This window comes from Pinus tabuliformis, chromosome 7 (assembly GCF_031772625.1).
Source record: "Pinus tabuliformis cultivar Carrire ecotype Pingquan chromosome 7, CPIR1, whole genome shotgun sequence".
NCBI lineage: Eukaryota > Viridiplantae > Streptophyta > Pinopsida > Pinales > Pinaceae > Pinus > Pinus tabuliformis.
In genome coordinates this window covers 1,507,005,313-1,507,029,782 of record NC_142293.1, presented here as the reverse complement: position 1 = coordinate 1,507,029,782, position 24,470 = coordinate 1,507,005,313, and the positions used below count along the sequence as shown (strand labels likewise).

The 24,470-nt window shown below is 37.0% G+C and overlaps 1 protein-coding gene across 4 annotated transcripts in view; it reads right to left on the bottom strand.

Annotated features, from left to right (window-relative positions):
- LOC149253558 (uncharacterized) overlaps window positions 1–3,811 on the bottom strand; it is a 28,817-nt gene extending 25,006 nt beyond the window's left edge. Inside the window, exons 1-2 of one of the 4 annotated variants that reach the window (XR_016266216.1) lie at window positions 3,228–3,810; window positions 2,877–3,058 (exon numbers count right to left, since the gene is read on the bottom strand). Coding sequence is in view for 2 of the 4 variants with exons in the window: in XM_089456854.1 (XP_089312980.1) it covers window positions 2,896–3,371; window positions 3,450–3,552 (579 nt within the window). In the remaining 2 variants the exon portion in view is untranslated. Of the gene's footprint in view, window positions 1–2,876 lie in introns of all 4 variants that reach the window. The other 3 variants (XM_089456854.1, XM_089456855.1, XR_016266215.1) reach the window with 3 other exon arrangements.
- Window positions 3,812–24,470: the final 20,659 nt, after the last annotated feature.

Here is a 24,470-nt window from a genome sequence, read left to right as displayed (position 1 = left end):
CCGGTTCCAACCGGTGGGCCTGCTAACCAGCCAGTTAGACTGGTAACCAGCTAGTTGGGCCGGTTTTTAAAACTGTGGTTTTATCTTGTTGTTTGGAGGCCGAAGTTGACTGAAGTTGACCGACTTGCTGAAGGTCAAATCTGCCCTGCTGACCAGCGTTGACTTTTCTGGTTAGGGCTCTTTTGCTGCTGTTATAAATTATCAGATTTGTACATTGCACTATCTCTCTACTAAACTATTGAAGACTAAAACAAGATTTGATCAAGGATTTCCCCACATTGGGGTTTGTCCCTAGTTGGTGCCACATCTTGTGTCCTCTTGTCTTGACTTGTCTTCTACTGTTTATGCTTATGTTCTATCTGCATTTCACTATCATGTTGATGTGATTGCTAATCTAAATATTGATACTAGGCTAATAAAGAAATTGAAGGAAAATTGCTCTAAAGCATAGAACATACCATTGTTGCCTAAAATTAACAAGAAATAAAGGCCTCGAAGATACAATTAGCTATCTGAGAGATGAAAAAGATGGTGGGAGAATAGTTGCAGTGTATAGACTGGTGAGAGAGGTTAATGAGAGCAGAGAAGTAGGGAGTAGGCAGTGAGGTCTGAGAGATAGATTGGCGAGACACCTTTCTGTGTTGCAAAGATTCTGTAGAACTTTCTGCAGTGTGAGTTAGTATAGTGATTGAATCTAGAGTTGAATATTGTTCCTGTAAATTTTATTGTATTCACAATTCTCCTGAAATTAATACAAAGATAGAATTTTGCTCCCAATTTCTATATAGATACATTGTTTACACTTTTATTCTCATAAAGTTTGAAGAAGGCTTTTGCTATTTAACTTTGAATGGCTCAATGACTGATATTTGTGGCATGTGGAGTCTAGTTTCTCTCCCAATTATTAGGACAAAAACTAATGAAAACTACACTAGGATGAAAAACTGAAATTGGAGATCACTACTTGGAGAAATGAGTACAATACTGTTAAATTCAACTCAAGCATTAAAACCACTTCTCCACATATATGTCCAAGCAATCATCAGACAGGCAAAAGCAATTTGCCTTTTGTTGCATGTACACTGGATGGAAACCGAATTGGAATGTTACAGGAGAAAAACTTAGCAATATTACATAATTTTTTAATAAAAGAACACACCGAGGCTTCATGGAAATCTTAAAAGTTGTAGCTTATAGTGCCTATGATAGGTCACATATGAAGCATACAAATCTGCAAATGATGGATATTAACCATTGATATAGCTTCATGGAAATCTTAAAAGTTGTAGCTTATAGTCCCTTTAATGGGTCACATATGAAGCATACAGATCTGCAAATGATGGATATTAACCATCGATATTCCAGTAATCATAGATACATTTTGATTACTTTGCACATATATTCCTGTTGTGGCTAGGGAAAATAGCCATACGAATAGTAGCAACATTCTCCTAATTGGTTTCATAGCTGAAAGCTATAGCCAATCAAAGCATATTCAATGGATTGTTCAAGTTTGCGTTGGTGATATCTTACAGGAAGCAACGGGGGCACTTACCTGAACCTCACTTTGTGTTCCAATTTGAACTTTGGCATGCTACTTCAAAGTGTCATGCTTGAGACCAGAACCTATTGAGAAAACTATTTTATGCTTTTTAATAAATATAGATGAGCTTAGAGAATGAATTATAGTAGCTAACATCAACAAGCCTTCAAGAGGTCCACAATAGACAGTGCGCACTGTCCTGCAGACCTAAATAGTCAGATCAATTCAAATTTTACTCTCAGCACTCTACAACAGCACAAGCTGCTCCATTTCGTACATAAGGTAAAATAGGTCCTCGCTGCCATTCCTGCAATTTGGTATCATAAATGAGAACCAACCCTTCTTTCAATCCTCGTGCATTCCTCCCACTCCTCCTCAACAGATCATCAATAGACCCTCCAACTTGAATAATATAAACCAAACTCCCCATGGTAACACAGTTGAATTTCAATACATTGTCCATCCTTAGAGGAGATGGAATGGGAGGCTGCTTAATCCATATTTCCATAACGATAACTCGACCGCATGACTCGACAACATATAGATACAAGATCCAACCACTGTACGAGCAATCACACAACCCACCATAGGCAACGCTTTGGTCTTAAGCCAAGTATTTGTCTTTGGGTTGAAAGAATCCATAGAACTCAAATAAGCATAAGGGTGTATAAAGAGTCCATTCATATTTCCAAACTTTAGCCCACCAATAACATAGAAGATGTCATTCACTCAACACACAAACAACCATACCTCTTTCCGGGCATATTCACAATGGACTTCCATACGTGAAGCTTTGGAATATATTCCTCTACATCGACAATGGCTACTTTGGTTGAGTCATTTATATGGGCACCTCTTGCAACAAAAATCCTATTTGAAATCACACAACACACAAACTTCTTCCTTGGGAAGAGCATTGGAGCCCTCCTGGTCAAGGACATGGTCCATGCATCATACACAATGGTGCAATCCCCATTACAGGGCAGGGGATTGTTGCTAGAATGAAGATTTTTTGATTCAGAACTGCTAATTATGCATATAATAGTGAATTATCAACACTGTGATAGTTCAAATACCATTACTTCCCCTAGATTAAAATTAGTATTAAAAAGAAAACTAGCTCACCATCCACCATTATTTTTACAGTAAACTGCATATTTAAGCCCTGTTCCAGCACCCCCGAACACAAACAACAAGCTTTCAAGTCTGCCTACAATCCTACGAAGCTAATCCTAAGGAAGTCCATTGTTTGCAGCACAACCCTTATACTACGTTTCTTTGTAACAATGCAAAAGCATTAAAAAAAAAAAAATGTATGGACAATTGAACTAACCTGAGCGTGCGATATTGATTTAAGATCCACTTTGTTCTTGGCAGAACACTTCTCCTTCTGCTCCTTCAATGCAGAGGTGGGCTCTTCCTAGATTTTTCGTAAGGTTGAGGGCCCTAGCATTCTCAAGCTGTTCCGTCATCGCCCTCGATCCACTGACCATTGTTTTCTTCTTACCGCAATCCCTGATAGCCAGAGACAATTTATCAGCATAAAGCCTATGTCCACGAGATATCAAAGTCCACCTACCAATAGGTGAGGATTGCAGAGATCTCCTGCTGGGAGAAGGCTGAGGCGTTTTCCTCCCCGCATTCGGCAAAGGCTGCCTATACCTGGACGAAACAACATATGCACCTTCTCTCACAGAAGCTTTGTTCTCTTCTTGAGCCTTCAAGAGACTTAGAACAACGCTCTTGGAGGGTACTGGAGACGATGCCCTTGAATTAGCCCTGGTTGTAGGGGAATTATCTCGAATAACCCTGTTCTTGCCTGAATTTCCTGTAGAAAAAGACCAATTTAGTTGGAGACAATTTACCAGCAAAAAGCCTTCTTCTAAGAGATATTGAAGTCTCATACCAACAGGTGAGAGATGCATAGCTCTCCCGCGGGGAGAAGGCTGAGGCGTTTTTGTCCCTATACCTAAATAGAACAATGTATGCACTTCTCTTGCAGTAGTCATGTTCTCTTCTTAAGCCTTCAGGAGACTTGGAACAACGTACTTGGAAGGTATTGGAGACGATGCCCTTGAATTAGCCCTGGTTGCAAGGGAATTATCTTGCATAACTTTCCAATAGACATAACCACTTCTCAGTCCTCAGAGTATCCAATTTAGTGCCTCCGACCGTGAATTTTCTGAAGAAGACACAAATCATGACACCCGTCCAAGTCACCCGGATGAATCTCTACAATGTCGCTACGAAAAACCTCATAATAGAATGTCTATCAGCGTAAATATACTAAAATACAACAAATTAATATTCTATCATGCCTCATAATAGAATGCCTATGGGTGTAAATAGAATAAAATACAACAAATTCATATTCTATCATGGATGTTTTATAAACAAAAGAATATAATGGATAGAAACATTCCTAGAGGTTTAAGGCTTTTGAAAAAAGCCTTGAAAGAGAAAAATTAAATTCTTTCAAATTTCATAAGTCAAACACTATTCTATTCTAGGAATGCACAGGCTCAACTATGCGATGGGACAACACAGAACTCTAAAATTGAAGATTTTATAAACTGGAATTTCAAATGACAATTACAGAGTAAATAATTTAAGAAACCTTGACCAAAAAATTTTACCTAATGGTATCTAAAAACCTCAAACAAATTTGTTAACCTAGGGATAGGGATAAAGACAAACTCAAAAAGATACGAACTCTTCAACATAATAGATGGAAAAATTAAAACAATAAATAAAACCTACAAGTCGGTTTGTGTCTTAATATAAAAGTCTAAAGATTGTTCTAATAGATACTCTATTTTTTTCAGAAAGCTTAGGGGCTTTAAGCCTGCACGCTTCAAGGAGAGACAAAAACCTGAAATTTTTATTAAGGTTGTCATCAGCAGTTCAAGAATGACGATATATATACAACTATAAATCAACAACGATAAAAATATGAAAAGAGTGCTTATGCAATAGTTATCCCTGAAGAATAATGATCATTATTTGATGTAACATTCACTTTTAATAGTGTCACCATAATCAACGACATGTGGCTCAAAAGTAGAGCAGCCCAAAGAGACCACCAGGCCTAGACAACTCGAGAGGTAGAGAAAGAGAATAGCAATAAACCAAAAGGTTCAGGGGTAGAAGTAGAATATAGTCAAATACCAAGGCGCAAACTGTATAGAGGTTGTATAGATACAAATCAAATAGTTTTAATTAGGTGTTGCCAAGGTCTCAGATTAAAATTTAGATTTCGACACTAACACATGGAAAGTGTCATATCATTTTGCTACAAAGGTGAATCCACATTAGTCCATATTTTCAACAGGGTCTGAGCCTTGGTAGTAGGTAAAGCGAGGTGCTAATTTGGTGAAGTAAGTTGTTTACAGGTCTTGCTTAGTTGGTAGGTCGAGAGAGACTCGGTTAATAAGTAGAGAAAAAATGTTTCATACCCACCAAGGTGTTCAAATCCCCTTTTGGAGTGAGAATCATCTCATTCATTTTATTCAAATGCAGTTAAGCCAGGTGCAAGTCTTGTATGTTCTTGGCCAAAGAGACATCTGGCTCGAGACTTATCTTTGAAATAGCCCTTTGGGAATGTTGTAAAAAACATACTAGGGCTTCTAGTGAACTTACAAAAATGATTCCAATAGGTTTTATGAGCTTCCATACACGACCAAGTTATATACACGAACCAGACACCTAAAACATGTACACGAAAGCAAAAGGTCAATAGCATGCCTCAACCATTAGAAAAAACCCAATTGAACAATAATGCAATCGAAGTGTCTAAAAGACGTTGAAAATAAGAGATATAGTTATGTTGTGAATGTGAATCTTATGGCCAATCCCGACGGATCATGGCAATAACGCTGCAAAAATACCCAGGGCCGTATAATATAGCATTCCTCTGCTCGGAGGTTCTTCTTACCCTCCCACCAGTCTAATATGTCGCCTTCATAAATAAACAACAACAAATTATGGTAGGAGGAATAATAAATACCATCAACGATCAGAATTCACTTTGTGACGTTCACAAGGGAATCCCCGACATTAAACAAAGAATTGTTTACAATCACTACATGCCCTGAGGACGAGAAGCTCTAAAGCTGCAAAAATACCCAGGGCCATATAATATAGCTTTCCTCTGCTTGGAGGCTTCTTCTTACCCTCCCACTAGTCTAATAGGTTGTTTCATAAATAAAGAACAACAAATTATGGTAGGAGGAATAATAAATACCATCAATGATTAGAATTCACTCACTCTGTGACGTTCACAAAGGAATCCACGACATTAAACAAAGAATTGTTTCCAATCACTCCATGCCCTGAGGACGAGAAGCTCTAGCTAGATGCATCATATCCACATCACATAATAATAACATTGATAAACACAAAGTACACACTGAAATCTCTAATTTAATGAATATCCAAGAAATGAGAATTTGGACAACAATGGGAAAGCAATGGGAATTTGGACAACAATCTTCTTTGGTTAGAGGAGAATGAAGAGAACACATGAAAAAGGATTTCTCAAGATGGGAATGGGAATGTGTCACACTTAGGTGCTAAGTTGTTAGGCTTATGTAGCCTCTATGACATGGTAATTTGCAATGGCATGAAAGCTTGGCCAACATTCGGTGGCATCACATGTAAAACTTACAATGGTCAAAGTGTGGTGGACTATGTAATATGTTCTCAAAACTCTATTTGTAATTTGTTAGAGTTCAGTATTGAGGATTGTCCTATTGAGATGAATTCTGACCATATGCCTCTATGTATTAAGTTGGGCATACACACAAGTGAGATACAGGAAGGGCAGACCTGACAAGGCCATAAGAAAGTGCATGCAAATGGAAGAATCCTCATAAATAAAGAAAACCAAGAGCTCTTTGTTGTTGCTCTAGAACAAAACCTTCAATGTGAAAAAAACAACACATAAAACAAGGAAGACAATGCAGAAATAGAATGTATTGGCAGCAATATACTAATCCCTCTAATCCACAAAGCCTTAAAGGTGTGCAAAAGATCTCGACCTAAGAAGAGGGTCTCAAACACTTTTCCAACTAATCCTTGGTATGATGAAGAGTGCAAGGCTGCTAAAAGATCCCTTAAGGAGAAGAAGGCAGACAATGAAAGTAAGAAAGAGTATAAAAATCTAATAAAAAAATATGTGATTTTAAGGAGAAATGAATGATTCTCTTTGGGAAAGTTGTTGGGTCCCCATAATACTAGTGATTACCCCATTACTATTGTAGTTATTCCCCTTATTAATATTTTTGTGCCCCTATTGCCCCCATATTGTTATTACTGTGCCCCATAGAATCCCTCTATTGTTATTTTTGTGGCTTTATATTATTATTGCTAGGTCGGCTGGATTATATTGTGACTCCTTAGACTCCTATATATAGAAAGGAGGTTTTGTCATTTTAATCATCCAAGAATTGTTCATTTATGTAATGTAAAGGAGTTTGCCCCCTTGAAGAGGCTGAATTCTAAGGCATTGATCTATCTTTTCTATCTTTTCTTGAGCTAGTTTCATAACATTTGGTATCAGAGCTTTGGATTCTAGGGTTTTGTTGCTCCAAACAGGTCATCGTGGCATTTTCGCTATAACTTTTTTTCTGCGACGTTTCAGAAGTTGCAAAAAAAAACCCATTTGAGAAGAAATCGTGTTGAACCTCGAGTCCAAATTTCAGAGCTTTTCGCGCTATATTTGTGGAGATATGATCTGAGGAAGTTGGTCTTTTTGCAGACTCCTGAATTACATTCCAAACAGGTGACCTGGGGAAAATCGTCATAACTTTCTTTCTGAGCATCGGATTGAAATTTCGTAAGAAGGTACAGAAAGAGGACGGACTGTAGTTTTCTTGTATATATTTTTCAGAGTCAAAGGTCGAAACAGTGACACGTGGCACTTCATACAAGTTCGCTCTACTGAACTAGTCTACAATCAGGTCACTGCGGGAGATTGTGCATAACTCTTTCTTGGAGAATCCAATTTGGATCAGACTAGTGGCATTGGAAAGAGGACACAGAAGGCTACTACAGGTCACAATTTCAGAACAAAATGATTTGGAATTACAGAGATACATCAGATTCAATATCAGGCTTTTACAAAGTGAAAAAAGGTGTGTAGTTTTTTTTTAATTTTTGCGTAAGCTTGGTTTGAAGGAATTCAAAGGGCATAGTAAAGCATTATTATCGGTAATTGATGCCCCGAGGAAAGAAAATGCAAACACCTAGTAAGCAACCTGAAAGCTCTAGCATGACTCATGAAGAAGAGGAAGAAATGCAACATGATATATCAAAATTACAAGACCAAGTGCAACAAGTGTCACTTGCACAAAAAGGAACAGAATCTAAGATGGATGGTTTAAAGAAAGATGTAGAAGCTAAGATGGATGGTTTAAAGAAAGGCGTAGAAGCTAAGATGGACGATTTGAAGATAGATTTGAAGACAAACATGGAAGAATTGAAAAAGTTGCTACAAGAAAGGGTCACTAATGGTGAAAGGGTAGTAAAGGAAACTCATGATGAGAACAAAAGAAATGTTAATCATGATTCCATAGACTCTAATGTTGGATCGAAGAACCACCATATTCCAAAAATCGATATGAGGAAGTTTGATGGCAAGGATCCCGCAACATGGATATTACAGATGGAGCAATTCTTCGATCTCAATAATGTGCAAAACACACAAAAGGTACGTATGGCAACTTTATATTTGGAACCAAATCAGTTTGTATGGTATCAATGGCTTTGCTCTCGTAAACAATTTATCACTTGGGCAATTTTTACGGAAGAATTGATAGCACATTATGAGGATACAAAAAGCAACACTTTTTTTAGCCAATTGATAAGTCTCAAACAAAAGGGTTCAATAATGGAGCACATTGAGGAGTTCCAAAAATTGAACATAAGGGTAAAAGATATTCCAGAGGAGCATAGGATTGATGTGTTCATAGGGTCTTTAAAGGATAATATCCAACATGATGTTCGCCTTTGGGAACCTGATTCATTAGAGAAGGCATTCAGGTTAGCAAGAAAAATGGAAAGCAAAATTATGGCAACCAGGAAGCATACCACTCACAACTATAAAGACGGAAGTGTTGTTGCCCCTAGTCTTCCACAACCTATAAGGTTGACACCACAACAATTGGAAGAAAAAAGAGCAAAAGGGCTTTGTTACAGTTGTGATAGCAAATACACTAAAGGTCATAAGTGTGCTGAGAAGAAATTATTCTACATAGATTGTGAAGAGGAAGAAGAAAAGGAGCAAGAAAGGTCAAAAGAAGAGGATATACTCCAGGAACAAAGCCTAGATGAAGAACAAATAAATCCGACCATATCTTGTAATGCATTGGCGGGAATTACCACTCCTCAAACCATCAAGATAGAAGGACAAATCAAGAAGAAAAAGGTAATAGTGTTGATTGATTCAGGAAGCACCCACAATTTTATTCATTGTAAGGTAGCAAAAGAATTGAATTGCTTCCTATATCCAGCACCAGAGTGTCAAGTGATGATTGCAAATGGAGGAACAATAAATTGCTCTGGAAAGTGCCATAATATCAAGCTATCCATGGGAGAATATGTATTGACTAGCCCAATGCTTTCCATTCCAATGGGAGGTGCTGATGTTGTACTAGGAGTCCAATGGCTACAATCCTTGGGTACAATAGCTTTTAATTTTCAAGAACTTTTCATCAAATTTTCTACGGAAGGAAAGGAAGTTGAATTAAGGGGTATTGCAGGGAAACCAGGAAAGATAATCAGCTCTAATGGTATGACAAAGCTTCTAAAAAAGGAGCAAAGAGGTGTAATTGCACAATTATGTTCGCTAGATGTTTCCACATTGGAATCATCTATTTCTCCAGATCTCCAAAAAGTCCTGGACAATCATTCCAAGGTATTTGAGACTCCCAAAGGTCTCCCACCTATGCGTGATCATGATCATGCTATTCATCTGATTCCAGGAAGTGTTCCTCCAAACATCAGGCCGTACAGATATCCCTATGTCCAAAAGAGTGAAATTGAACGTATGGTTGCAGAAATGCTAGAGGCTGGTATAATTCAACCGAGTCAAAGTTCTTTCTCTGCTCCAGTAGTATTGGTGCACAAGAAGGATGGATCATGGCGCATGTGTCCAGATTATAGGGAGCTCAACAAGCTCACTATTAAAGATAAGTTCCCCATTCCTGTCATTGATGAATTACTGGATGAATTGCATGGATCAATTTACTTCACCAAGTTGGATCTTCGTTCAGGATATCATCAAATCAGAATGAAGATTGAAGACATTCCGAAAACAGCATTTAGAACTCATGAGGGTCATTATGAATTTTTGGTCATGCCTTTTGGCCTTACCAATGCACCTTCAACATTTCAAGGTTTGATGAATTCAATTTTCAAACCATTCCTTAGAAAATTTGTGTTAGTATTTTTTGATGATATACTAATCTACAGCAAGTCTTGGAAGGATCATGTTGAACATGTTGACAGGGTGCTACAACTATTGGAGGAGAAACAATTATATGCAAAAAGATCCAAATGTTTCTTTGGAGTCCAGGAGGTGGAATATTTGGGTCATATTGTATCTCATGAAGGAGTTAAGGTAGACCCTAGCAAAATTAAAGCCATTAAGGAATGGAAAATCCCCACATCCATAAAGCATCTGCGAGGATTTCTCGGGTTGACAGGGTATTATCGCAAGTTTGTTAAGAATTATGGGAGAATAGCAGCACCTCTAACAACATTATTGAAGAAAGATGCATTTTCATGGACTCCGGAAGCAACAAAGGCCTTTGAACATCTTAAAGAGGCAATGTGCCAAGCACCGGTCTTAGCTACACCGGACTTCACAAAAACCTTTATTGTGGAATGTGATGCTTCAGGAAATGGAATTGGTGTTGTTCTAATGCAAGATGAAAGACCCATTGCTTTTGAAAGTCGTCCAATCAAGGGAAAGTTTTTAAGCAAAGCTATTTATGAGAAGGAAATGTTGGCAATACTCCATGCACTTAAGAAATGGCGACCCTACCTAATGGGAAGACACTTCAAGGTAAAAACGGATCATGATAGCCTTAAATACTTTTTAGAACAAAGATTATCCTCTGAAGAGCAACAAAAGTGGGTCACAAAGATGTTGGGTTATGACTTTGAAATCATCTACAAAAAAGGGAAGCAAAATGTGGTGGCAGATGCACTCTCAAGAAAGGATGAGGATGTGGAAGCATTGTTGTGTGCCATTTCTATTATCCAACCAGATTGGATAAACGAAGCAAGGGAGGAATGGAAGAATGACGAAGAAGTGTGGGCACTTATTCGAAAGTTACAACAAGATTCCAGTACGTCTGATACATTTAGCTGGCAAAATGATTCGTTATGGTACAAAGATCGCTTATACCTCTGTAAGAATTCCCAGCTAAAACAAAAGATTCTTATGGAATTGCACACTTCTCCCTTAGGAGGGCACTCAGGATTTTTAAAAACTTACCACAGGGTTAAGAAGGAATTTTTTTGGGATGGCCTTAAATCAGATATTCAAAAGTTTGTGGCGGAATGTTTGGTTTGCCAACAAAATAAAGTTGAAACAATTAAGACACCGGGTCTATTACAACCTTTATCCATTCCAAGCCAACGTTGGGAGGAGGTTTCAATGGATTTTATCACAGGTTTACCCAAGTCTGAGGGAAAGAGTGTCATCATGGTGGTAGTTGACAGACTTACCAAGTATGCACACTTTTGTGCATTATCACATCCATTTAAAGCCAGTACAGTTTCTACTGCATTTATGGAAACAATTCAAAAGCTACATGGAAACCCAAAGATTATTGTAAGTGACAGAGATCCCATTTTCACTGGAAATTTTTGGACAGAATTATTTTCTTGTCTTGGTACTCAGTTAGCTCATAGCTCATCTTATCATCCTCAATCTGATGGGCAAACTGAGATAGTAAACAAATGTTTGGAAGGATATCTTCGTTGCTTTGTATCTGATAAACAGACACAATGGGTCAAATGGTTGCCTCTGGCTGAATGGTGGTATAACACTTCCTTCCATACAACAACAAAAATGACCCCATTTATGGCACTTTATGGGTATCAACCACCATCCATCACATCATATTTAAGAGAAAATTCTAAGGTTCAGGCAGTGGAACATCACATCGAACATCAACAACAAGTCCTCCAACTCTTAAAGGATAACCTCGTGTTGGCACAGAATAGAATGAAACAACAGGCAGATCAACATCGCAGTGAAAGAAGTTTTGATGTAGGTGATTGGGTATTCCTACGGCTACAACCATATAAGCAAATGTCCCTCAAGCAAGCTAAGAAGGATAATAAATTATCACCAAAGTATTATGGTCCGTACAAGGTGTTGCAAAAGATTGGTACTATGGCATACAAATTGGAGCTTCCTGCAGCTTCTCGATTGCACCCAGTTTTCCATGTTTCATGTTTAAAGAAGGTTATAGGCGACAAGCTCCCAGTTCAAACAATATTGCCAAAACTTGACGAGGAAGGAAAAATTATATTGGAACCAGAAGCAGTCACAGAAACAAGAACTCGACAGCTACGAAATCGATCAATTTCAGAGTATCTTATCAAGTGGAAGAACTTATCCGCTGAAGATTCCACATGGGAGGATGAGAATTTTATGCAAAAGTATCCAGAACTACTCAAGCGTTGAGGACAACACTTTTTTGAAGGAGAGGGGCATGTTGGGTCCCTATAATACTAGTGATTACCCCATTACTATTGTAGTTATACCCCTTATTAATATTGTTGTGCCCCTATTGCCCCCATATTGTTATTATTGTGCCCCATAGAATCCCTCTATTGTTATTTTTGTGGCTTTATATTATTATTGTTAGGTCGGCTGGATTATATTGTGACTCCTTAGACTCCTATATATAGAAAGGAGGTTTTGTCATTTGAATCATCCAAGAATTGTTCATTTATGTAATGTAAAGGAGGTTGCCCCCTCGAAGAGGCTGAATTCTAAGGCGTTGATCTATCTTTTCTATCTTTTCTTGAGCTGGTTTCATAACAAAAGCACAACCCCAAAGGATTCTGGCGGGAACTGCAACAAAAGAGAAAGAAAATAGAGAATAATATCTCGGATACTCATTGGTTGGAATATGCAAAGCTCCTCTATGAGAGAAAACAGGAGAAAAGTAGCCCCCCCATAATCAACTCTACAACTGTGTTATTTTCAGAGGAGGATGTCAAGCGTGGTATAAAAAATCTAGCAAGTGGTAAAGCCCAAGACATTGATGGGTTACAGGCAGAATTTTTAAAATGGGGTGTTGAGATCTTGGCCCAAATCATCAAAAGGATCTTCAACAACATCACACGAGACAATTTTCCAGTTCAATGGACAACAAGTGTTGCTATCCCTCTTTACAAAAGTGGAGACATCAATAATCCGTCTAATTATCACACTATTATGGTCAATCCTCTTCTTGGAAAATTGTTTGGGAGCATGATGGAATGTAGAATCAGCAGTTGGGCAGAAGAAAAGGGGAAAAGAGCAAAAGGGCGGGTTGGCTTTAGGCCACGACACTCTACAATTGATCATTGCATCACTCTTAGGCACTTCATCGAAAAAGTATGGGACACTTAGGGTGGGGAAGCCTTTTGTTGCTTTGTTGATTTCAAAAAAGCTTTTGACACTATCCCTAGGGATAAGCTCTGGAGAAGAATGGAAGAGCTTGGAATCCCAAATGAATATAGAGTTGTTGTCCATAAACTGTATGAGAAAGTTAGTGCTAAAATCAAAACTAAAGAGGGCTTCTTGGAATGCTTTGGTAGTGACATTGGGGTCAAGCAGGGGTTCCCCCTTTCCCCCACTCTATTTGGTTTATATATTGATAAGCTAGAAGAATGGCTAAACACCACTGGTGGAGAGGGTATTCAACTAGCGGGTTATGTGGTGAAGCTACTTTTGTATGCTGACGATCTTATCCTAATTGCAAAATATGCTCATGGTCTGAGAGAACATTTAAAGGCCTTAGAGCTCTTCTATTAGGAGGTTGGGATGCAAGTAAACACCAACAAAACCAAAGTCATGATCTTCTCTTTGAAATGGAAAAAGCAGTAGGTTAGCTTTATATTTGAAGAAAAACCCTTGGAGATAGTGGAAGAGTACAAGTACCTAGGAATTGTTTTTCACAATAGGCTCAGTTGGGAGACATGCATAACTAAAAGGATCCAAGGGGGTTGGAGAGCTTCTTACCTTCTTCAAAACAGATGCAAGAAAGCAGAATTATGGGACTAGAAAACCAAGAAAACTCTTTTTGGAGTGTTGGTTACCTCGATTGTCCTCTATGGATGTGAAGTTTGGGGGAGTAGCATGTCAAATCACAAGTGGAGACAGCTGGAAAGAATTCAAAAGCACTTAATCATTAGTAACCTCAAAGTCAAGTCAACGGTCCCATATGAGATCCTACTAGCTGAGGCTGGTATGTTCCTAATGGAGGCTTCAACAATCATTCGTTTGTTAAGTTATTTAAAAAAGGTGGAAAACATGGATGCACATCGTTGGCCCAAGATGATTGTTGCAGAGGAACTAAAGCGTAGGAAGAAAACTTGGAGGAAGCAAAATGACAAGTGGATGAACAAATGGGGAATTAATTGGCAATATTGTCCTAATTCTAAAGAGGAAATAAAAAATTGGGTGCTTGAAAACTTCAAGTCCACCATGTCGGAAAAATAGGTTGGTAGAAAAAAAAAGCATTATATGTCAAAAATTTCAACCCATCACAATCGCATGATGAAAAGACTTATTTGAGTGTTGCAATCAAGGGAAAGGCTAAGATTTTAATAGCCCAACTGAGGACCAGATCTCACCATCTTAGGTGCGAAACAGGTAGGTGGATAACCCCCAAGGAAGAGTGGGAAGAAATAATTTGTATCTTTTGTAAGACAGGAGTGGTTGAAACTGAATGGCATTTCATCATGGAATGTAGGTTTATGAGGACATTCATAATCAGTTTGAAAGTGGTCTAACGGTTGACAATTTGAGCAAACTGTTTGAGGAAGCAAGGCTTCACCAAACGACGAATTTTTTTATCAAGATTCATGGCAAAAGGGTTGTTTTAGAGGGAAACTTGAGATTGTGATATCTTGTTTGGTGTAGAATTTAGGTCCCTTAGACCGTTGGGTCTCGTGGACATCATTAAAATATATCATATCCATCTACACACAAACCCCGCTTCCAGTGAATTGCCGAGGCTTGGCTAAGGAGAGATTAAAAGCAGGAACCATCGCCATTTATATAGCAAGAAGCATCCCATCCCCGTCACTTAATAATAACATTTATACACACTAAATTTACACTAAATTTTAAAAATATTGAATCTAATGAATATCCAACTGCACACAGAAACTTTTGAGTTCCGATGTGTTGACCACTACATGTCAACGACCCATAGCAGTACACCCCCTTTGTTCGCAAAAGGGATAACGCATGATCGATGTGTTCCTGCCATTCAGCGATCATCATAAGCCTGAGGATCATGTTATAATGTAAACCCATTCTGCATCTCAGCAGATTCGTGTCGTGTATGTAGTTACCTAGGTAAACTTACTTTACTGGTGACGATCTACATTCCAGGAGGCTTTTTGTCTCACTGATCCATTCTCGGATGGTCGGCAGAGTTTTCCTTCAGCCTTACGCCAAAGCCGAAATGGATTTTTTCACTGGGATCTTAGGGGAGTCCTAGTGTTCTAGATCAAGTCTATGTAAAAGTGATTTGGAAATAATCCTAACTATTTGGTTAGGTTATTTTATTACAAATTGTTTGATCTGCTAGATTATATTTTGTGTCGCAGAATTGGGTAGTCTGTGAGGGTCTTTTGCAAATGGGTTTTCCCCCTTGAGATGTAAAAATCATGATGTAAAGTGCCTTGAAGGTTAGAAAAATAATTTATCCCCTCATAGGTTAATTAATTAAATTTTCTAGCCAAAATTAATTAAAATCCTAAGCCAGAAATTTAATTAATTCTAGGTCCTAGGTAAATTTAAATTCTCCAAAGGCAAAATTCATCTATCCTTAATAATTAAATTTTAAGAGGTCCAGAGATTAAGGTAAATTAATTATTTTGCTAAATTTTAAGCCTTTGGTCCCTCGGGTTAAGTCAAAGTCAAAATTTTGAGGAAATTAATTCAAAAATTTAATTTTTGAATTAATTAAAATGCATTAAATTGAAAAATTCTTATTTCCTTAATAATTTAAAATTTTCTACAGATAAGATTAAAAGAAATTTTGATCCTCATCAACAGTCAAGATTGCTTTGACAAGGATCACTCGAACTAGCCGTTGGAGGATTTATATTTAAATAGGAGGTCATTTGTCAATCAGTTCATCCAATCTCTGGATCATGTACTAAGCGAAAATCTCTCTTGTAATCTTTTTATGAGCAATAAAGAAAGACTTTGAGGTTAATTTCTGTTGGTGTTACTCTTCGTGGAAATACTGTAAGATGTGTCATTTTCATACATAGATTTCATTTTAGCCATTGATGATAGCTTTCTAAAGAGCGATTTGAGTAAAGGTATCTTGCTTAGTCACTAGGGTTTGAATGATAATTTAAGTTTGATATATAATAGCAGATATCTCTATTTATCATAATTTTATTATCGTTTTCTCGCCTATGTTGATGGTTGAATTGAGTTGTGCAGGAAAGTCTTGCTTTTTAGATCATCAAGCGTTAGGGGAAGTTTTCGGTTGAACCAGTCAACTCCTGATCCGTGTTTTCTGAAGAGCCCAGCTTGATTTGATCCCGGGCTTATCATAAGTTCTTTTTTTTATGGGTGATGCATGAAGGGTTTTGAACTCAGTACCTCCTTTAAAATTTGAAATTTATTTATTTATTTTTATTTTTTTTTCTCTGTGCTAAATCGATAGATTTGGCTGTTGAGAGCCTCATATTATTAGATCTGGGAGCAGAGTTGGACTCACACTCCCTAGATCTGATAGATCTGTCATTCATGTACATAGATCTGTAATTATTTTCAGTTTTCTGACTTGGGTTTTCTGGGTTTTAGTTTTTTGGATCTTGTATATATCGTTAGGGTGTTTTTTGTCATCAACATCATTTTGGCAGGGATCATATCTAGATTTTGCAGTCCAAGGGTTTAAATTTATTTATTTTCAGATCTTGAAATTTCATGAGGGTTTCATTAACAAATATGAAGCAAGTGGATTCCATAATTTTTTATTTTTTAATCTGGAGAAATTTTCATGGGTTTCACTGATAAATCTAAGCATTAAAACATATTGGTTTGAAATTCATTTTCTAGATGCAGTTCCTTTGCTGCTTGGGGTTTTCTGGAAAGATTCCTAAATTTTATTTATTATTTTTTTTTTTTTCATCCGAGCTTGGGTTTTAAACCTTTTTAGGGATCTGGAAAATTTTGGGTTTCTACCTAAGCTCTTTCCATCATTCTGTCCGCTCCTTCACGTAGCCATCAACACCTTCTATCCACGCAATCATACCCACGTCTATCTACAAATACGTGATCCCTCACGCAACTCCTTTCATCGCTCTTCATATCGCTCCTTCCTTCATCCCGCTACTCTGTAGCCATCTACGCTGCCTCTCCTTGTCCTCCCTCATCATTCTCGCACCTCCTCGCATCCTTTACCTGCGTACTGCCATCCTACCTGCAGCTTCCTCTCCACATCTGTCCCTTCTCGCAGACCTGTTCTTCACTCCGCACCCATCATAGCAGCTCCCTTCTGCCATCTTCGTTCCGCTGCCAGCATACCTTCCTGTGTGCTAGCCAAACCCTCATTCCGCGTCCCCCATGTTGTCTCATCCTGCCCGTGTCCAAGCTTCTCGTTACCTGCAAAAGGTTGCCTTTCTCTTTGTTGCTCCCTCAAACCCTGCTTTCGTTCCCTCGCTAAGTTTTTAACCCCTCCGCGCAACTATATCCAGTCCTCTCTTCCCATCCTATCTTCCGTTGCCCGTCCAAGCACCTGCCAACAACAAAAAATTTCGACTTTTCTCTTTTTTATATGGGTTTGGTTAACGTTTAACGTATTCACATTTTTTTATTTTTGTTAGTCTCATTTGACTTTCGAATAGGGTTGGTCTCATTTTAATCCGATTTCATCTTACATTTTTTTTATTTGATTTTCATTTGATTTTTTTTTTGTATATAGTTAGGTTAGCTTATGTACATTCTTTCTTTTTAGTTTCATTGGATGTCATTTAATAAAAAAAATCTAAAACATTTTAAAAATCTTAAAATTTAAAAATCTAAGCATTTAGAAAAATTAAAAAACTTTTTTTGTGTTACTTTTGATTTTGCATTTATATTTTGATTTTTTATTTTTACTTTTATTTTTTTTACAAAATTAAAAGTCATAAAAATTTATAAAATTAAAAAAATTCTTAACATTTTTTTGAAAAACCTAAAAATCCTAAACATTAAAAAATTCTAAAAATTTTAAAATTTGTGATTAAGGATTTAAAATAAATTAGAGGATTTGCAGTTAAACATTAAAAAAAAATAATGTGGCCTATGGCCCATTAAAAATTTCAATTTTTTTTTTTAACCCGTTGATTTGTTTTACTTCTTTAGTCATCGCTTAAAGAATAATTAAGATTTAAATTTGAAGTTCCTTAGTGTTATTAAATGCATATTTTTCTATGGTCAAGGTGCAATAAATGTTTTGAATCACATTTGGTTGTTGGAGAAAGTTAATTGAATCTAGATCTGGGCAGTTAATGAAAATCATTTTAGATTCAAAATATTTTGCATGTTACAGTGTTGGGCGTTTTTGTCATTATTCGTCACATATTGGAAATTTGTTCTTGATAGCTTGTTTTCTTACTTAATCTACAGTTAATTGAGCATAAAGGCACTAGTCTATAATTGTTTCTACTTTGTGGTCGTGTCTTGGTTACATTAACATTTAATCTATTCATTTGAATTAATCGACATTCGTTTACAGTTCATCAAGTTCTCCATCATTAAAATCTCCTAGAGTCTGTTTTTCACAGGCTATCCTTATCCATTTGCCTAGGGACTACCCCCTTGACTTGCCTAGGAAAGAGTCTAAATGGAGTAAGTAAGGATCGAGATTGACAACCCTTACTCTGAGCGTTGTCGCGGTGCCTAGACACTTTATGCAACAACACGGTGAATTGCCAAGAGCTCGATAACAAGAAAATAACATTCAAATGCTCTGTTATCCTCCTCTTCCCCTATCCTCTCATTTTAAAATGGACAGAATGCTCCGGGATTTTGATTTTTTATTGTTACAATTAGGGCTTGCATTTTTATTATTTTATGATTATGCCAAAAGGCATTCTTTAAAAGGGAGGTCTCCCTTGTTTTTTCACCTATTGAAACCCAATTGCAGTTGGCCATGTGGCCCTTCCCACCTGTCAAAGAAGAAACTAATAATAGGGTGCAAATGTGGCATGACATCTCTTGTAGTATGTTCAATTATATCAGCACAAGACACAACAACAGGTTGTGTATTTTCAAGCTTGGCTTTCACTTCATCAATTAACCAACATCTTTTTCTTGGAATCATTATATTTCAAAAACTTATGGAAGCGGCTAAAAATGATAGCTTCGGAGCATAGATATTATATGGAATCAGCCAAAAAAATGATAACCAGAAATACTTCAGCGGCATTCAAATTGTGGCAAGGGTTACTAATCAATCTAGTGGATGCAATATTACAACACCACTAAAATGACCCAAGTTCAAACCCTAGATGCAATGGTACAACACCCCTAGGAGTCATATAGCAAAAAATTTAAGAGCCCTTGTATGAGTTTGCCACATTAAAAGCGTTGGGGTGCACAGATTGCCCCACAGTAAAAAAAACCAGAAGCTGTAAAAATGTCTCTATAGATCAGCTAGCTCTGATGCCATGTAGAAATTTCTCTGTAGATCAGCTAACTCTGATACCATGTAGAAATTTTCACTGTAGATTAACCTGATAATGCAATACAACTAAAGCAAAATATTAATCTACTTCTACAATCAAACTTGCGAAAACTTAATAGATTTGAGCAAGATCAAGCAGATAACATATAACCAGAAGCAAAATCAATGCACATGAAACACATAAGAATACTCTGGGGAAAGCCTCAGCTAAAAACCCCACTATCTGTATTATCATACAAGTGGAAATATCTCAGGATTACACACAACTTTAGTTCTCACAGCTAGCCAGCTCTCAGTACAATCCTCCTAGATGCTCACAGGCAAACAAGGCTTCTCACAAACCTTCTCTTATGCCCTCCAAGCCTCCTATTTCCTTGCACTATTTCTCCTGGGTGATCCTACTATTACCAAGTGTAACACTGATCACTCACATTGATCTCACACCCTGTAAAACTGCACAATCCTCAAGGAACCCTATTCCTTCTGCATGGATGAGTTTCCTTTATAGGAAAACTCATGCAACTGATAGTAACCTGTCCCTGTCTTTAATCTCAATTGGGTCTTTGTCTGAATAGACATGCATGAGTTATTTATGAGAGAATCTTCAGTTATCTGGAGTACACTAGTTTTATGCATGCATGCATTAACTGACTGAACTCAAAATTTGTTTTTGGAACTAATTTAACTGGACATAACTCAGTTAACTGAGCTAACTAATTACAACTCAAATACAACTCATCCTTATCTCCTTAATTAAGGGATAATCTCCTTAATTTAAGGGATAACTGTTGCATGACTTGACAAAGACTTCTAGCTTGAATTTATCCAAATAATTAATCCAAGATGAATTAATTAATTATTTTTCAAACAGCTGGTGAGACTAAATTCGAATTTTAATTCAAGGACAAATTAAAATTAGAATATTCTGAATGTTATTTTTAGCATTTCTTGTTGTTATTCTCAACAGAAGCACGAGTAGATTAAGCTTGGAGATACCTGATTACTGCATAAACCAATAAAAATAGCATCTACGGTTAAAAAAGACAATTATAATACCAAAAAAGGGCACGCCCCACAGTGAAATAAACAATTATAATACCAAAAAAGGGCATGAACAAAATCATCTGGGAGATATTGTTTCTTGGATAAACCAATAAAAACATCAAAAATGACATAAATTATTTACCCAATTTCAAACCCTGGGAGGCATATACCATGATCAAGTGTATAAGTTGGCCAAGTTTTGACCATTGGACGCACAGCTTGCCCTCACATTTAAAAAACAATTATAAATACCAAAAGAAAGGCATAAAGATTAAGCTTAGAGATATATGATTCTTGCGTAAACCAATAAAAGCAGCATTGTTATAAATACAAGCACCTGCACAATGTAACTATCACACCAAGTAAGGGTCAAATTCAAACCCTGAGAGACTAAAAGGCTTTAAAAATTCATGAACGGTTACATAAGATGAAACATTAAGATAATTTTTTCAAAAAATTGTCAAAACTGAAAAATGATAACCATTTTATTTCGATCCTGGGCAGCGACATACCAATGTCGAAACGCTGCAGCTGGCAAGGGATTATGTGGTAATTATATCTATGCATATGTCATTGGTTGATTGGAAAGTTGGCCAATAACTTTAATTGTCTTTGGATGTCCTAGAACCATTAGATAGCTGCAATACCAAAGATGATTATAGCTGCTGGCCAACTTTCCAACCTACGAACAACCATTTATGTAAAATCTTGTATGTGCTTCAGTCTTGCAGTCATCTTAATAATCTCTTACCCCTCCATCCTGAACTGATTTTAGGTTATCATGAATATAACATGTTATCACTCACATAACTCCGATGACTTGAGTGAGGCTTTCACGTTATCACGAATATGGTATGCTCATCTCAGTCACATAACTTCCATGACTCGAGATAACAATTGCATGTGACTCGTTTAGTACAATACTTTTCATGTGACAAATTATTTAATAGATGAAGCTTACATTAGAGAATAAATTATTTAATAGATGAAGCTTAGAGAATAAATTTTTTCTATTAATTTTGAGTAAAAATAGGATGTGGAATGTAAGAAGAAAAATAAGATGTCGACAAATTTATAACAAAGCATAAATCTTTTATATTATGTTCTAAAAGAATAAATTTTTTTATTAATTTTGAATAAGAATGGGATGTGGAATTTTAATTAGGAGGAAATTCAAAAAGAACTTTAACTTCAATAAGGGTATTTAACAAAGGACCATAAAAATGAATTAATTTTGAATAAGAATAAGGTGTAAAATTTTAAGTTGGAGGAAATTCAAAAAGAGCCAACCCAATAGGGGTGTTTAACAAGAATCAACTATAGAAATTAGGAGTTTTTTTTGAATAAGAATAAAATGTGGATTTTTAATTTTGAGGAAATTCAAAAAGAGCCACCGAATAGGGGTACTTAACAAGAATCAACCATAAATATGAGTTTCTAAACCATAACAACCATAATCTATTTTAACTTGGTAAATAACTGAGAAAAAAACATGATGGTCAGAGCAAGAGAAGAACTAACTAGTGATAACATTTGGCGGGTTAGAGAAGAATATAGAGGATGCAAGCAAATGAGAGGAAAGAAGTTAAGTAAGTGTGTGAAAGAGAATGAAGTAGGGTGAGTTGGGTGGTGAGGGGAGATGTGAAGTTGGAAGAAATTATGGACTACAGTGGAAAAGCCATAACTACAAAATTCCATGGTAGGCAAACTGTGTAGTGAACCTTGAGTTATCAACTCTAAAGAGTATTGTTCCCTTTCTGGGGTTATGGTCCATTATTCCGTTTATGGAAAAGGAGGGGGATGAGTGTAACAGCCCTCACCTTACTCCTATTTTTGTAATGTTAAAACTGTGATTGTGTAATGCCAACATGAAGGTCGTGGTTGGCTAAGACATTATGTGTAAACAATAAATAAATTAAATGTAAATTTAATTGGTGGTTGGCTTGAATGGAGGGACACACATATCCAATGTTCTGAGGGGGTGGGGTGGCAACTGACTGTTGCATTCATGATGGTTGTCTATGGTTACTCCTATTGTGTGCGCCCCTTCCCCATTGCATTTAATTTCCTTAACCTCACCCTTACCAGTGAACAACCAACATTGATAAGCATTAAAGAGGAAGTAGGTGGCATAACAAACCAAACCACCACTTGGAAAATGAAAGGATGCAATTGGATTGGGGCAGTAAAAGGGTAGGTGGTGCCCATTCCTCTCTCCCACTCTCGTAGATTGAGGGTGAAACTTTCAATAGACAATAAAGAAGGGATAAAACAAGATGCAGAAGGAGGATGCAATGCTCTACATGCTCTGAGATTTTGGGTGTTCAGCCATGGCTAGCTCGTATTCCTCCGTTTTTCGATATTTCCCATTAAACTGATGGCCTGCACTTTATGACCATGGGTGATAATCTGTGTGGTTTTGTTTATAACCACTGAACTCTTTGTCTAAGCGTGGATGGTCTGTGTCAAACTCTATGAATGAATGGACCCTATGTGCTTGTTATTGAGCTAGTGAATCACCGGAATAGTGAACTCCATCTCCTGAGAACATTTCCAATCCATTGGTATGGAACTTCCCTTGTGCAGGCATCCCCTCAAAACTTTGGATCTGTCTTAGGGGTGGTTAACTGTAAGAAAGATTGCAATGTAGTTGGCCTTTGGTTGGGTGGATAGTTTAAGTCCCTCTTCTTGCTAGTTAATCTTACATACGTAGATAAGTATATGGTTGGTGCATATCTGGTTATGTATTATGACATATGTTACTAATTAATGTATGAATATGTATAACTCATGAATGGATTCCTGAAATTATTGTATGTTCATAGTTGAACAATTGCTTTATATCCCATGGTTATATGAATGTTGAGCACCATTAACTATGCTACAAAACTCAGGGATTGCAGACTAGTTTATATGTTGAGAATTACAATCTGTGTGGTTGTGTTTATAACCACTGAACTCCATGTCTAGTCCTAGATTGTCTGTGTGAAACTCTACGAATGAATGGAACCTAAGTGCTTGTCATTGAGCTAGTGAATCACCAGAACAGTGAACTGCATCTGTTGAGAACATGTCCAATCCATTGATGTGGAGTTTCCCTTGTGGAAGCATCCCCTCAAACTTTGGATCCGGCTTGAGGGTACTTAGCTGAGAGAAAGATTGCAATGTGGCTGGCCCAAGGTTGGGTGGAGAGTTGAAGTCCATCACGTTGTTAGCTAATATTACATACTCAAATAAGTATATGGTTCGTGCATATCTAGATATGTATTATGACATATTTTACTAATTGGTGTATGAATCTGTATAACTCATAAATGAATGCTTGAAATTAATTTATGTTCATGGTTGAACAATTTCTTTATATGTCACGGTTATATGAATGTTTAGCATCATTAAATCTGTTGTAAAACTCTAGGATTGCAGGCTATTTTATATGTTGAGCATTGCATGAATACCTTATTTAAATTGATAAGTTTCCTTATATGTCTTTATAACTTATGTATTGTGTATTAAATGAGGATTCAACTTGTGTTGATGGTCACATGGTTTAAGAGTGACACACTCATTCTTGGGTTTATATGCACTTGTATATTGTTGTGAGATCTTGATGTTCTTTGAATGAAGCTTGATATGTAGTGTCCTTGTGAACTCTGGTCTTTTTAGCCATATCTCTCTTTTTCTTAAAATCCATGGTAAGATAAGTTTTGTTAGTGCCCTTGAACTCTTGTGGATATGGCCTAACATCTCTAATGTTATGTCCTCGGGATTTGGCCATTAACTCTGAAACTTAGTGTTTTGGTAGAAGCACTAGTTCTTAGGGAATTTTAGGTCAACTTCCCACAAGTTTCCCTATCTACAAGTCTTAGTAGAAATCTGGAGTTATTTAGGCTACGATGGTCTTCTATGATGCAAGATCATAAACCCTAAGTCCATCATTATTGCCTAGACCTAAG